Source organism: Pelobates fuscus, chromosome 6, assembly GCF_036172605.1.
Source record: "Pelobates fuscus isolate aPelFus1 chromosome 6, aPelFus1.pri, whole genome shotgun sequence".
NCBI classification, from domain to species: domain Eukaryota; kingdom Metazoa; phylum Chordata; class Amphibia; order Anura; family Pelobatidae; genus Pelobates; species Pelobates fuscus.
The window spans coordinates 134728530-134745950 of record NC_086322.1 but is presented as its reverse complement, the minus strand read 5'-3'; the positions used below and the strand labels follow the sequence as shown (position 1 = coordinate 134745950).

At 34.0% G+C, this 17421-nt stretch overlaps 1 protein-coding gene across 1 annotated transcript in view; it reads right to left on the bottom strand.

Moving 5' to 3' along the window:
- The window catches only part of LOC134615515 (bifunctional heparan sulfate N-deacetylase/N-sulfotransferase 4-like), a 423933-nt gene that overhangs the window by 54129 nt on the left and 352383 nt on the right, over positions 1-17421 (bottom strand). The window contains exon 8 of the mRNA XM_063460046.1: positions 1154-1336. Within this exon, the coding sequence (XP_063316116.1) occupies positions 1154-1336 (183 nt within the window). The remainder of the gene's footprint in view (positions 1-1153; positions 1337-17421) is intronic.

Genomic DNA, 17421 nt, shown 5'->3' with positions numbered 1-17421 from the left:
GATGCATTTGCCCTCTTCTTACCAGTGCAAATAGAGCAGCTGTCCCGGGAAGCACCTCTAGTGGCCATTCTAGTGACTGCCACTAGAAATGTTGCTAGGCAGTAATGTAAACACTGCCTTTTTTCAGCCTGTTTTACTGAACTGGTATTTACGTTTACCCTGCTTGGGTACAGAATATTTGATAGAGTCCTAACCGCAACACCTGAGGAAAGGCATTTAGGGGGTAATTATTTCTGATGACTTAAAGGTAGGCAGACAATGTAATATAGCAGCAGGAAATGCTAGCAGAATGCTTGGTTGTATAGGGAGAGGTATTAGCAGTAGAAAGAGGGAAGTGCTCATGCCATTGTACAGAACACTGGTGAGACCACACTTTGAGTATTGTACGCAGTACTGGAGACCGTATCTCTAGAGGATATTGATACTTTAGAGAGAGTTCAGAGAAGGGCTACTAAACTGGTTCATGGATTGCAGGATAAAACTTACAAGGAAAGGTTAAAGAAACTTAACATGTATAGCTTGTAGGAAAGACGATAGAAAGATTTAAATACATAAAGGGAATCAACGCAGTAAAGGAGGAAAACTATATTTAAAAGAAGAAAAGCTATCACAACAAGAGGACATAGTCTTAAATTAGAGGGGCAAAGGTTTTAAAAAAAAATCTGGAAGTATTACTTTACTGAGAGGGTAGTGGATGCATGGAATAGCCTTCCAGCTGAAGTTGTAGAGGTTAACACAGTAAAGGAGTTTAAGCATGCGTGGGATATGCATAAGGCTATCCTAACTATAAGATAAGGCCAGGGACTAATGAAAAAATAAAAAAAAAATTGGGCAGGCTAGATGGGCCGAATGGTTCTTATCTGCCGTCACATTCTATGTTTCTATGTTTCTATGTAAATAAAGTGGAAAATAATTCTCCATGCTGGACAGTGCCATATGTTATTGTGCACCATATAGAATTCCTGTTTTTTATATTCATATACTATACTGTAATATAAGAACTCTGTTAAGATTAATTAGATAGACAGTAGACAATTAGATAGACGGAAAAATGATTGACTACATTAAGGGTGTCTAAAAATAAGAAAAAAAAAACAAAAGAAACAAAAATAAAAAATAAAGCAGTTGATGAAATTCACAATTTTGTTAATACCTGCCAGATTGGATCCTTTTGCTCTGGAAAGAGTTCAAAGTATTTTCGAGCCAGTTGCAGTGGAGGCAGCGTCTGTAGCTTCAAATTGGTCCAGGTTTGAACAAATTTGGCAAGGTTGACAAATGTGTACAAGCCGAGCCGGTCATTCCCATAATTAGACAAGTGTGTCATGAAAATGCTGATCTGAAATACATGTACATTTTAGTTCTCATAGTTACTGTAATTAAGCAGTTACTCTATAGATGGCAGTACAAGCCCTTTGAAACAACATAAAACAGTATTTAAGCATCGGCTGGTATCTGACAGCTTGTATTTTATTCTAATAAATGTTAGGCTCTTACAAAAAAAAAAAAAGTATATCTGCAATGTGTAGAAATTCAAATAAGGTATAAAAAAGATAGCCATTTCATAAAATATATCCCAAAATAAATGTTTAACCCTTACACTGCATTGAAATGAAAATCTTAAGAGGAATCCATGAAATATAGAAGTGGTGAAAGAGAGACGATACAAGAGATTGTTTAAAAAATTTTATGACAACTTTTTTAACGATTACCAGATACTTATTCTAAATCATTAGCACATATTCAATACGTTGTTCTGAAATTCCGAATGTACACACACAGAGTCAAATGCAAACTGTAAGCACAGAACATGCTGAAGACATTTTCTATAGCTCTTTTTTTTTTTTTACTGCAATGAGAACAGCTGTTCTCCCTGCCAGTAGATGACATGTTTATGCAAATTTGTGAAAATCTTCTTGGAATTTAGTTCTCTTTCTGGCAACCAAGAAATATTACAAGTTAAAGTCATGTAATAGGTCACAAACACCATAGGAAACAGGGACGTATTCTTCACTAGACAGACTAGGCATTGGTGGCAAGATCGAGGGGGTGACAGACTTTTTTTATGCTTTTGTTTTTAATATATTGGGTGGCTGCTCTTGAAACCTGAACCTGGTATAATTAACATTGTAGTAGACGAGCAGTAACTTTACTGCGAGATTCCCCCTTGCACTGTTACCAAGGTTTACACAGGTACCAGACAGCCACACATCACCTGCTTAAAGCAATTTGGTAAAGTGCGGTTACTATAAATTAACTTCAAAATCCTGGATTATCCTAGTAGCTTATCAACCTGAATAATTTAAATTTTTTAAATAATTACATTTTTTATTATAATTTTTTACTAGTTTGCTGCAAAATTGTAAAGCACTTCAAATTGTTTGTTTTTTTGCCTTCTTTTGGATCAACAGTAAAAACAGATATGAGAAAGGCTGAACTTGATGGACGCAAGTCTAGTCTCTTTTTAGCCTATGTAACTATGAAAGAGTGGGTACATCACTCTCCTACTTCCTCATACACTCCATCCTCCAAGCTTCAAAGTGAATTCAAATGTGAATTTAACATTTTACAGAATTGGGAAAATTCCTTAATTAAGCTATGTATTCATGTAGGCTGTTTTGGGCTAAAATGTTAAATTTACTTTGAATATATTTTGGATTTCTGATAACATTTTTACATTTTAGTGAATAATAATCCCTATGCATATCTCACCTCAAAAGGTTATTCAGAGATAAACAGTATACATTATGTAATTATGTCACATGTGAAAAAAGTTCATTTGTTGGAAAACAAATAAATGAATGAATAAATAAAATGTTACACATTGACACCAGGCAGCTGAGCTACATTTACGTTCACATGTATTTACCAGATTGTTTTTTTCCGAGAAAAGTAATATACAGTAAATATGGAAAGAATCTCACAATGAGGCAACATAATTTTACTGCTAGGTAGTGTGTGAAATTTTAAATGAACCTATTGCGTAAATGTATTTATTATCTCATCAATATTGTACTTTACTGCAAATAATTTGTTGACTTTTTATTACATGCTCTGACCAGGGGAAATCAAATTGAGTAAAGAAGGTAATAACCGGTGGCTGCTTTATACTGATAGAATTAAATTCCTTTGGGGAATTCAATTTATATCCATCCATGTATTAAACATGTTTCATTCTATAAGACAATGGCACATACAGCAGTTTTTCATGGGCACACCTTCGGAACAATAATGTGAAAGTAAGATTAAACTGTTTACCATATTGTTTATAAAAAGCGACTTGCATCAGGTTGTACCTGCTTGTAGATTTTCTTGTGATACAAACCTGAGTTAAATTCTGACATAATTGAGATTTGTACAATTTTATGTACACATCATACCTAATACATAGAAGGTGTGATATATAAAATTTAACACCAAAGATAAAACAACACCCAGAAATTTCTTGGTTGCACAAGCATTCAACAGCATTTGTATGCAAAAAAAATGCATTTAGAAATAATTTAATTCACTAAATGGAGTCAATGTATCTGTAATTAACGTGTCACATGCACTCAAAGTAAATACCGTTTCTGGGTGACTCCACAGATTATTAAAGAGCCTATCTAAACAATCAGCATCATGAAGACAAAAGAGATGTATAAAATAATTCTAGGATAACAATTTGGGGAAAGATTAATCAAGGTTATCAAAAAAGAAAAATCTAACTGAGCCCTACAGAAATACTATATTTTGAGAAGAAATGTGACCAGCAAGACAAAGAAAGATAGAGAAGATCTGAGCTTCTCTGTGCCTCAACAAAAACTTGTATCGAAGGTCTGACTAAAAACATGTCACAAGAGAGTGCTGAGAACGGACAACAGCTCAATTAGCCTGCCGTTTGGTGGGTCTCCGCTCAGTTGACGAGCTGGTTTTAGCTAATCTTGTCCTATTACAAAAAGAACCAGGCCATTTGTATCTCAGACTGCTTCCATCCAAAAGGGCAGAACAGATCCAAAATACAGGTCGTCTCTCTCTGCACAAGAAATACAGCAACCCCAGATCATTTCAGCCTTGTTAGGCATCATCAGCGAGGTATAGCCGATATCCTTCCTGGCACTGTGAATAAGGGGTCCACTTTTGGATTACCCTTTAAACTTGAGGAGAGCAAAAAACAAGTCACAAGAGAGCCGGCCTGCATTTCGGATAATTTCTGCCCTCTTGGGTGGAATCAGTCTGAGATAAAAATGTCCCAGTTCTTTTTGTAATGGCACATGATGAGCTAAAACCAACTTGAGAACCGAGTGTGGACCCACCAAAGGGCAGGCTAATTGAGCTTTTTTCCATTCTCAGCACTCTCTTGTGACTTTTACTCTCCATAAGTTGAAAGTGTAATCCAGACGTGGACCCATTCCTCACGGTGCCTAGAGGGATGTTGGCTATACCTCACTGATGATGCCTAACAAAGCTGAAACGATCATCTGGGGTTGCTGTATCAATCGTGCAGAGAGAGATGGCATGTATTTTGGATCTGTTATGCCTTTTTGGGTGGAATCAGTCTGAGATACAAATGGCCCATTTCTTTTTGTAATGACACAAGATGAGCTAAAACCAGCTTCAGTACTGAGCAGGGAACCACCGAAGGGCAGGCTAATTGAGTTGTTGTCCATTCTCAGCACTCTCATAAAACTTGTTTTTTGCTCTCTTGAAGGTCTGACTTTTTCAACAGTGGCAATATTTTATTTATTGGTGAGGTTCCAATGAAGAGAATATGGATATTTCACTTCTACAATGACATCTTGATCCTAGCCAGGAAAGGACGCTTTCGTCACCTCACAGTTAAGACCATCAGTATCCTGCAGTTCCACGGGTGGCCTGAAAAAACTTTAGAAAGGTAATCTTTTTTTTTTGCAAGCTCAGAATTTATTTTGGAGACCTGTTTGGTGCATCCCTACAATGGTGGATATGTCCTAGGAAAAGGCCAAAATAATTTTCACCAAGACAAAGATGTTTTTAAACTTGAAGTAGTGGTGGGCTTAATACAATATGGCCATATGGTGGAATGGAATGCCCATATTTGTTTGCCGAGATAAGGGATTTTAAGTAGCCTTAAAGAGTCTAGAAATTATTTTTTATGTGTGCACTGTTCCTTAATCTGTATTGTGCATCATCCTATCATGGCATAGGCTCAATCTCACCTAAAACATCTGTCTGCAGTGTATTTACAGGATCAGAACATCATCCCAGCAGACTTAATAATAAGAGTCCAAGTGGAACGTCAGACTTTTCTTAATCCAAAATAACATTCAGAAATATTGTTGACTATGGGATCTATGAGAAATTGATTCAACGGCCTCAGCAAAAAAAATGTAAAAGTCAAAAGATCCATCCAGAAGATTAGACTCACTTGTAGAAAGCACTGACACCTTGTGAAACCAATAGATTTTTAGTCTGTGGTACGTGTTCCCTTTACCTCTCATGTTTCCACTCCAAAAGAAATTATGGAAAAAGAATGTTATCATGTTTGCTGTTCCTTCATTCTGTACCAAAAAGTGTTGGATTACAATATGAAAGGATTTAACCATTGAATATCTAATGGACCTCTTACATCAGGGAGCTCTTCTTCTTCCGTAAGTCCTCAGCCAGATGGCATTATTTGAGAGGAGGAATGAGCCTGAGAAAAGAGATTCTCAGTTATAAGGACTGTTCTGTAAACCCTTACACCACCTACTTCTTTAGAATAGTATAATTATAATGTACATAGCATCAAAATATTCTGCCACACTTTTCATTATACAAAGGGTATATTTAGAAGTTTAAAATCTATGAGGATTTGAGGTAAGCAGATATACATGATTATGTGTCTTGCCCAAGGACACTTAATTGTGAGATGGTCTCGACTGGGATTCAAACCTGTGTTTCCTGGTTTTAGGCCAGTAGCATTACTACTACCATAACCAGCATATTACAGGATCTTCTCTCACTGCATTGGAACTTCTGTAAGTAGTTAATTGATCCAGATATCCTGATTGATCCTGATTTATGTGCTAAAAATGTGCCTTTCTTTAAAGTACTGCTCTACTCCATGGAATCTTCATTTTGTGTTGCAGGCATTCTCTCTCAGTTGAAGCTTGTTGGAGATGTATATGGTTTCTCAAAAGTCTGCCTTTATCCTATTTCCAGCTGAAGTTGCAAGCCTTCTTCAATGCTTCATTATTTCCATCTCTTTCTATAAATGAAGAGAGAAAATGGCACTGTCTTGACTTGGTGTCCTTTGTGTCAATTTATGCATTCAGCTCCCTGGAAAAAAATTGTTTGTCCTTCTGATTGCATACCTTTCACTTAGGAGGTATGTGATTTGGACAGGGTAAGTGGGCACTGGGATGATTGTCTCAGTGATGCACCAAAGGGGCATGTCAACCTGTCTGACAGACAAGGCCATGCAGAGAGCACTGCTGAAGTACCTTATTGCCATCTGCACAGTGCCGATGTATATAATGATTTGCTTGCACTGTGGCTGGGGACAGTTGGCTGGGGACAGTTCCCTGGTATACCTGGATGCGGGACTGCAAAGAAAGTTAAAGCTAAAGTACTTTATATGATTGGAGTGTCCCATTAATTACTGCTTCTATATTGTGGCTATGCTTTCTTTGCTATCCTCATCCTGTTCAGCCCCTGTACTGTAAGCCACAATCCGCTGGCATCTCTATGCTAACGAAGAGGCGGACATTTCACATTGTGTCATCTCCCTGCTCTCACAGCATTGCCAACTCTCCTTTCTTGCATCATATCTTTCATTATATGCAGCACTTGGACTGTTAAAGAGTGAAAGAATCTCCCTGATAAATATATTTCTATATATTTTTGACTTGTGCTTGATGTTTTGTATTGGGGCTACACATTTAAAAAACACCACAAAAATAAGCACTGCTTTGAACTATCAAATATTTTTAATAATGTTTTGACAGCTTTTATTTTGTATTATATATCTTTTATTTACATGTTAATTGAATGTGTCTTAGTCTACTCTTATTTTTTTCTAGCCCCTTGGCAACAATACTATCGACACATTCTAACTTGAAGATGCTAAACTCTAGTAAGTCATGCAGTAGTATGTAAAAAAAAAAAAAAGGAAAAATAAGCAAACAATACATACTCTTAAAATGACTAAGGGACATATCCTTATGTGTAATTAAATACACGTGTACAAATAAATAGACACATACAAATATCTATGCTTCAAACCCTTTTATATAATGTAGACATGAATAGTAGACAGTACTTACTGTTACTACTGTCATTGATAACTGCATACTTCATTACAATGATACACATAAATAAAATTATTAGTATAAATAAAACAGTAGACTGATGTGTTACAGTGACTGCTTTTTCTATACTGAAAGCACACTTTGTAAAGGTACGCATTTATTGATGGCATATTAGTTCACTGCTTTTGCTTTGTTTTTTTATTTGTGACACCGTATTTGTATCTAATCATCCTTCCTTGGGGCTTTTGTTATGGGATTCTATTCTGTCTGTTCTCCAAACAATGATTATATGCGTAGACTGTAAACAATGTATTGTATCACAGACAACTCTGTGACTTTGTAATTTTACTGTTTTTTTTTCTGTGAATTTACTGCAGGAAATAAAATAAAATTATATTTCTAGATTAGTTATTATATATTGTATGGTAGTCACAGAACATCATCTATGTCTTATGACCAAGTTGAGTTAGAGAAATGCTATGCCATTTTTTTTATTATAATTTATTTAACCCAGTAAGCATTACTGTTGACTGAAGTAAGTACAAAAAATAAATACAATATGGAAAGTGAGAACTGATACTTTGAGGGTTTACCATTCCTATGATTCCTTGAATGCTCGGAGGTTTGCAATTTGACATAAGCTAGGATTCAGTTCATGAGTGCCAACAACGACGATTTTCACAAACACGAAAGTGCAAATATTAGCAAATCCCCAACTGCAAACTCAAATGTTTCTGAATTTTTTATGAGGTTTAAATAAAAAGATTATTTTTGTGGTGTGTTAACATGCCTTTAGGTTTTAAACATTATAGAAATACATACTTTAAAGTATAAACATTTAGTTATATATATATATATATATATATATATATATATATATATATATATATATATGTGTGTATATGTATGTGTATTGCTGAGAATCTAACTATGAATCTCAGCTGGTACTGACAAAATATTTAAAATAAAAATATTAAATGCTTGTTGATGCATGTATAGAACATTTTATGTTAGATATCTGTATAATGAATATTTTTTTATAATATGTACAGTCAAACTGCATCACAAAAGTCATGTAAATGATGACATCGACTTTGTTTGCTTCTTATAAATGATGGGTATTAATGTCTTTCTTTTCAATTCAATTTATTCTATGCCAAAATTTACTTCTGGTGTTTTGCTTCTTTTTTCACTTTTTATTTTATTATTTTTTGGTTTATTATTCTTTGAAGTTATTTTCAGATCCACTATGATCATTTTTAATTGAAATGCAATTTTAAAAAAAAGAAAAAAGATAAAAAGAAAAAAAATCTACTGGTATAGAGAATATATGTACAGATTTTGATAGGTATGAAACCTTATTAAGTTAACAAAATAAAAACACTGGACCAAAGAGTCTATGAAATAAATTAAAATTGTGGAGCTATGGAAGAAAAAATGGATATATGTGGCTTTATATATTATACATATTTTTATGTCTAATTTTATATGTCTGTATAATAATTTAGTTATTTGTAGCATAATCTAAATATCTAATATTCAAACATATTGTTTGTATGATAGGCTAGACAGAAATAATACTAATGCATTATGCAAAAGTAATGTAAAGTCAGATTGCCTATATGATATGTTTAATGATGCATCACAGAGACACTAATGTGCATATTATAAAAAAAATTATACAATCTTCAGAAAGATTATATATGTATTTGTGGTTTATTTAAAATTTCAATAAGATCTTAAGTTGTCTTTTATTTAAATAGTATCTTCCAGCTAATTCGATATTATTCCTTTGAGTATTTCAAAAGCTAATTCCCCTGGAGTACACCAGCGGGAGAATGACTCATCCTTTGATATCAAATGGAACGCAAGTTGGAACGCATAGAAGTGGTTGCGATACGTCACTTCCGGTTTTCACCATGCTCAAAATATCGATCAGCTGGAATCAGAACAGCAATTATCTCTGAATGAATTACAGATGAAGGGGATCTGGGAATCACCAATGAGAAGATGGACAAGGAAAACACCCACTGGAATCACCAATGAGCTAAAGGGATTAGCCCTATTTAAGGGGACTGATGGGAGGGTGGAATTAGGCTGCTTTTTTGGGGAGCATTATTGAATATATTATTGTCTTTTATTGTATACTGGTCTCTGAGGAAGTCTCCCGGTGGACGAAACGTGTAAGACCAATCCTCTTTTATTATTTATTTTTAAATCAATAAACCTCTTTTTCTACCTATTTACCTGTCAGAGTCCTGCATGGTTCCTGATATTGGGTGATACCTGATCCTAAGAGGGAGATATTAGCCCCCCAAAATATTGGGGTAGGCACCAATAGAGCGCATATAACTTCAACATTCTGTGAGTGCAATCTATAGCAGGGAATATTATATTTCCATAAACTGTATTATGCTATGTTTTATTTTACTTTATTTTAGATCCATCAGCTGAATCCCACATATATTGTATTTCTTTGCATGACAAAAGTACCTAATAAATAAACATATGCAGTATATTGCCCAGAGAAACTGTGAGTCAACTTCAATACAAATAGTTTAAAGGTTAAGAACGCGCCTGGGTATTTTTTTAGCACTGCTGAAAATTCAGTTATAGCAACTAGTACTACTATTATCATGTTGGGGATTTTGGAAGCCAGCAGATATTTAATAAATGTTCTAACTGACTTGGAAACCCCGAGAAATTTGGAATTTAAAAAACGTTTTTAAAGAGACACTCTAAGCACCAAACCCATTATATTATAATGTTTTCACTGTTAATGTTTACATTTGCCACATAACATGCTTCTAGTGGCTGTCAGATTGACAGCTATTATAGGTACTTTGTCCTGAAGACCTTTGAAAGATTAAGATCTTCACATTTGGTGACATCACATACAACATGATGATGCCACAGATGTGCGTTGCTTCTCACAAAGAAAGCACTGAATTCAGTGCTTCTCTGTGAGAAGCATCATATTGATGGAGGACAGCAATTGCATGCATACACCCTGTGTTCCTTATGCTTCACTAAAGGAAGGACTTAATTGGACGAAAGTCATTAGGTTTGATGGCTTTGCAAAAGGTGGAACACCTGCACCAGGATAAATATACGTTTTTAGATAGATTTTTAATTATGTATTTTGTTTTTTTTTACATTGAGGCAGCCCATTATGAAATGCAAAGAAGCAAATCTAATTGAAAAACAATGTTGGAAAAAAAGAGGTTTCAGGATAGGTTTTTGTTGACTTTTAGATCAACAGTTGCAGCAGGGAATGAAAAGTTGAACTTGATGAGCTCTATTTCTCAGCTGATCAAGCGAGTTGAGACAAAAAAACACCCTCAAAAAGCAGGAAATAAAGAAAAAAACAAAAGCTGGAAACAAGAAGTCAAGAATAAAAGGGCTAAAAACAAAAGAGTAGCACAAAATGATAAGGCTCAGCATGATGACACAAATTAAAATGATCTTCCAACAGCATTGTATTGTATAATAAGGTTAACGTTTTAATACATATACATTCAGAGTAAAATCAAAGACAACACAACATACATAAAAGGGATTCTGTTAATCTATAAATCAAGATGGATAATTAAATAATTCTGAACATTATTATAAATCTGCAACCAAGGTTTATATATGTAAGAAACTAAATTATCTGATATGGAAAACAGATCATATCTGAAAATGATAAAAAATTCAGAGGGTACAACAAAGCTACTAGTGTATTATTTCCCCTTTGAATTTGTTTGAATGCATTTTTGGTGATTTTGGCAGCCAGAACACATTTAATAAATGTTCCAACTGACTTGAAACTCCCAGAGGAATAGGAATATGCTAGTAAAGTTTTCTACAGTTACTTTAAAAAGGGAAACAAGTTAAGAACCAGAAAAAAAAAAATGACTATGAGTTAATGATAGCAATTTTGATTTAAAGAGGTACTGGCATGGAGGAATGTGTAATCTGCAAAATATATAGGGAACCAGCTGAACCTATAGCAAAAAAACATAGAGTAACACAGCAAATATACAACAATAAGCACTTAATTTAGCTGAACACACAGGATTGAGGTATTTCAGCGCATCAAGGGTGCCACACTAGGGCTTTTGGGAGGCTAGTATCCCCTCGGAATCCTCCTTATCTCTTGCAGCAATTATATAGTGTTAAAACCAGGAATTCCAGCACAGTAGAAAGTAGAAATGTGGCTTTATTTTAAAATTATAAAAACAAACAAAGTCCTATGTATTTCCTCCCAATACGGGACTTCTTCAGAGACCAATGTTAAAAACAGAATGATATAAATAACTGCATAGAGGGTAAGAAAGAGCTTAACCCCTTAAGGACTGGACTGTTTTTGCGATGTTGTACATTTGCGACCAGGCCTCTTTTTACACTTTTGTGGTGTTTGTGTTTAGCTGTAATTTTCCGCTCTCTCATTTACTGTTCCTATACAAATTATATGTTGTTTTTTTCAGGACAAAAAAGGGCTTTCTTTACATACCATTATTTATATAATCTTATGTAATTTAATTTAAAAAAATAAAAAAATATGATGAAAAAAATACATGTTTTTTACTTTTACTTGAAAAATATTTTACTCATCTACAAAAGCGAATAAAAAAAACTGCTAAATAGATTCAAAATTTTGTCCTGAGTTTTAAAATATCCAGTGTTTACATGCTTTTTTTTTTTGCAAGTTATAGGGCTATAGGTACAAGTAGGATATTGTGGTTTCAAAACATAAATTTTTTTAAATTTATCAATAGTGACATTGTAACACTATTATCTGTCAAAATTCTCTGAATAACACCCCACATGTACATATTTTTTTTAAAGTAGACAACCCAGGGTATTTAATATGGGGTATGTCCAGTCTTTTTTTAGTAGCCACCTAGTCGCAAACAATGGCCAAAGTTAGCGTTCATATTTGTTTGTGTGTGAAAAAGTAAAAACCTAAATTGAAAGCTAATTTTGGCCAGTGTTTGTGACTAAGTGGCTACTAAAAAAGACTGGACATACCCCATTTGCAATACCTTGGGTTGTCTTCTTTTGCAAATGGCATGCCATCATGGGGGTAATTCTCATTCCTGGGCTACCATTTGCTCTCAAAAGCAACGTAACCAACCTGGCCATTTTCAATAAAAAATTATTTGACCCATATATTTGACCCTGTAACTTTTAAAAACGCTATAAAATCTGTACATGGGGGTACTGTTAAACTCGGGAGACTTTGCTGAACACAAATATTAGTGTTTCAAAACAGGAAAACGTATCACAACAATTATATCATCAGTAAAAGTGCTGTTTGTGTGTGAAAATGTTTAAAAAATACACTTTCAAAATAGTGTACCAGGGCTTTTTCCAGAGCAATGTACAGTTGTTCTAGAGCACTTTTTGTTGGATTTGTAGAGCAGAATATGGTATGCACTGCATTTAAGAAGGGTTGTTACTTAGCTACAGAAGAGATCTCTGAGTCGAGCGAACAAAAAAGGCTGGTGGAGTTTTGTAACAGGTCAAGTTAGCAAATATTCTGGAAAAGACTTGTGCACTTTTTGTGTGTGAAATTGGGTACATATTGTAAATTTATATTGCAGATCAACAGATGTGCTTTAGAGTGGAAATGTGGTGATGGAGAAGTTATGGAAGGAGCAGAGATTACACAAAATGAGAATAGGTTAACTGGTTGGTCACTGAGTGCTGGATAGCTGTCTACTTAAACATAGAAAAGCAAAGCAGCAGTATCACAAGGGGAGAAAAAAAGGAGTACTCAGCTGAGTTAAATAAGTGTCAAGTAATTTGAGTCTCATAATGTAAAATCAAGCATAGACGATGCAAATCCCAGGAGGCAGTGAAATTAATGTCTAATCATCCCAGTAGAAAGGCAAATCACAGAAAAGTGTGGTTATTGTGGTATGCTGGTTGAAAAACAGATTAACCTGTACCTTATTTTTCACTTTGAAATCTATAGTTTGTGGTATCATATTAATTCCTTATAATGCATTTTAGTATTTAAAACCACTATGTATTGCTATTTTCTATGCAAACTAAATTGGACATAATTATTATTTTTTTTAAACTCACTCGTGTATTAAAGGGATGTTTGGTTGCATAAAGAAATTCATCCATTGATTTAAATTAGTATGCCTGACACTTGCCAAAAATATTTTAGATTGTTCTAAGAATTATGTCATGTATTTACCATCAACATATTTCTTAGTAATGCATCACATAATTGATAATTTTCAAGCAATTGAAAATAAATCTATTGGACATGAAAGACCATTTACACAAAATAAGATATCTTGTTTTCTCACTGTTGAGTGAGCAAAATCCATGAGAGTTTCTTATATTAAACTTCAAAATACTTGATAATCAGATCACTTCTAAGGAACCTCTTTTCCAAAGTGAAGAAATCCAATTAGTCTAATCACTCTTCATAATACAACTAATCCATTCAGTATACTAATTCAGTTGTCCTTCTTTATAGCATTTCCATTTCTGTAATGTATTATTTGTGGCCTGATGCCCAGAGCCTAACTCCAAAGTAAAATGTAACTAATGATTTATATGCCTTTGCATCCATACCCATTTTAGTACATGATACAACGTTGAACGCTCCATCTCTTTTTTTCTTAACACCACCATAATCTTATTAATTAGAACCAAAATAATGTATATAATCTATATATGTTTTATTAGTGCTTCCAACTACAATATCTCACTCAAGAAAAAAATAAGACATACTTTACATAAGTTTTTACCATCAATTTAAGAGTATGTTGAGAACAATATATCAACGTGCATTTGCTCTGCATGAGGCACCTCGATCTGACTGACACTGTTACATCGAATATTTGGCAAATTTTAGGTGCTATTTATTACATTTGTAGTTTTTTGTATCTGTTGTATTGTGTTGCACCCAAGCCATCATTTCTTAATATACACTATCATTTCGGGATAAAACAGGCTTATCAATCTTTCCACCATTTTTTCCAATAGAAAAGTGTTCTGTTTCACTTCTTTTTCTGACACTTTAAATGTGGCGTATTATACAATGGAAGATTATAGAGAAACTGTTTGAAATTGCTGTGCAGAATTTATTTTTAATATTGTCACTTTTTAATGATCTACAGGACACCCACAACATAGTGACAATATGATACTAGACTTGCAACAAAAAAGAGAGAAGGGATTTTCTTAAATTAGATTTTATAATATTAAGATGATAATCGGTCTTTAAAATTTCTGTAGGACATCTACAAAGGTGGTACTTTTGCTATTAATAATAAGGACAGATGGTAAGCAAATATCATCTTAAGTGTACAACTTTTTTATTGCAGCTCAGAAAGTTTAATAAACAGATCACAATCACTATGTGTTATTACATAATCAATATAAAATAGCTGAAGGCAAAGTGCACTAATATTTAGAAGGATTCGCTAATGGATGTCAATGATTTTAGATTTGATATATTCATTCAATTTAATTTTGTCAGCAGAACATTTTATGACATGATATTTTATGTTAACTGCTTATTTAAAGAAAAAAGCTTGACAAAAAAAATACATATATCTTGCAGCTTTGTTAACCCCATGTAGCCCAGGGTCGCTAACAATGGCTGTTCACTAAAGGTTGAGTTGTACCGAATTGCATAATACCTGGTGAAAATGGTTTCTTAACTATCACTAGGTACTTGTCAAATATAACACACCTCTTATTGTACCACAATTAAGGGTTTATCAGCGTGCTATTACAAAAATAGGAAATTGGCAAGTCATTAAAAGTACTAGCTTTTATTTAACTTCTGAAACAGAGCCTGGATCGCATCAGCAAATCAATTTTTATGTTGAAAGCTTCTAATGCTCCAGAGTAAAAATGTGTACAGTAAGAAAAAAATGTATATCCACACTGCAGTCAGTAGGTCAGTTAGATAAATCCATGCACATTTTGTTATCCCAATTATTCCCTGCCATTGTATTATAGAAGGCAGGGTAACATCACACTCAATATTATAGAACCTGACATCTTCTAACCTAGAATGTTTGAATAGGTTGTTCAATTAGTCCGATATTTCAGATATTGTTCTGTGTGCAGATTATTTTTGCAAGAGCTGGGTGACTGCTAAAGACATCCACTTCCTTTCTTGTTGTAACTTATAGAGATATTACATTCACATATTTAATATTTAATATTTATTAAAGTGAAACAATAAACACCAATACAATTTTAGCTCAATGGAGCGGTTTTGGTGTAAAGATCATGCCCTGCAAGGTCATTGATGAAGTCTCTGCAAATTGGGACATAAATAACATTGTTTATGCAGCCCTAGTCACACCTTCACTGACTGTGACTCACACAACCTCCATGAAACAAAGTTTTATTTCCAACTGATCTTACAGCACTGTGTGTTTACTTTAAAAGATCTTATTTTTCCCTTTTAATTGAAGTTTAATCACACATGGCAGGCTGATGCAGGGATTACCAGACCAGACAAACAGAGCGGTCAATATGTTAATATGTTTCGATAAGTTCGAAATAAAACACACCATGCCATAAAGGAAAATAAAAAAGAATGCTATTTTTCAGGAATTGTGTAGGGAGGCTGTGTGAGTCACAACCAAGGGAGGTTTGGCTACGGCTACTTACAGAAAACAATTTAATGCCCAAGAGCTGCCAACCAGTAGTATTGATTTAGATACATTCTAAACACAACCTTTCCAGTACTTTTCAATACCATACTATGCTCTATATTTTCTATTAAACACTTATGTCATGGCACAGAAAAATTACAGCTACTTTCATGGGATCACAAAAAATTTTGAGACTTCAACACCTCAATGGATTTAAAAATTATTTTCTAATATATAACTAATGCGGGACTATAATGTAGGTCACAATATGTAAAATGCTAAATGTAGACCAGCAATTGTAGGTGTCATGGTGAACTAGAGTTTATAAGTGCCTTTGTAAGTATGGAAGCTTCCAGAAGAAATAGTAATCAAAATGGTATATATTATTAGCACACAAGGAGCATAATGAACTATGCAGAAGTTGCACAGGAATTGTGGTGCAGATGTAATAATCTGATGTTCTTGTTACATAAATTGTTTTCTTAACACAAAGAATTAACCCACCCCCCATGACTCCCCTCCTGCAACTGTCAAAAATAAAAGTTCTCTGTGAATACTTTTCTAGCAACCTATTTCATTACCCCTATTTATACCCTTTGTGTCACTATACCCAACTCCCTCTAGCATGTAAGCTCATTGAGCAGAGCTTTCAATCCCTCCTGTGTGCTTTTGTCTGGTTACAATTATGTGTCTGTTAGTCCAACCATTGTACAGCGCTACGGATTTTCTGATGCTATATAAATAAAATAATAATAATAGCTCCTGTAGCTTCACCTTCTTCCATGCTGATCTCGATATTAACATACAAAACTTGATAACACACCCACCCACAAATGACAGTTTAGAACACCAATATAGTGATAAAATAAAAATAATTACATATACAGGGAGTGCAGAATTATTAGGCAAGTTGTATTTTTGAGGATTAATTTTATTATTGAACAACAACCATGTTCTCAATGAACCCAAAAAACTCATTAATATCAAAGCTGAATATTTTTGGAAGTAGTTTTTAGTTTGTTTTTAGTTATAGCTATTTTAGGGGGATATCTGTGTGTGCAGGTGACTATTACTGTGCATAATTATTAGGCAACTTAACAAAAAACAAATATATACCCATTTCAATTATTTATTTTTACCAGTGAAACCAATATAACATCTCAACATTCACAAATATACATTTCTGACATTCAAAAACAAAACAAAAACAAATCAGTGACCAATATAGCCACCTTTCTTTGCAAGGACACTCAAAAGCCTGCCATCCATGGATTCTGTCAGTGTTTTGATCTGTTCACCATCAACATTGCGTGCAGGGCCGGACTGGCGATACAAAGCAGCCCTGGAAAAAAAATAATCTATGCCAGCCCCATAAGTCATTGCCCCATATATTGCCGTATGTAATATGTAAGGCAATGTCTTGCCACCCCAGATGGTTGAGTAATATATATATATATATATATATATATATATATTTATTTATTTTCCTAATATATAATATTGGTCCTTTTAATTTAATAATACATTACGCATACTCACATGCAGTG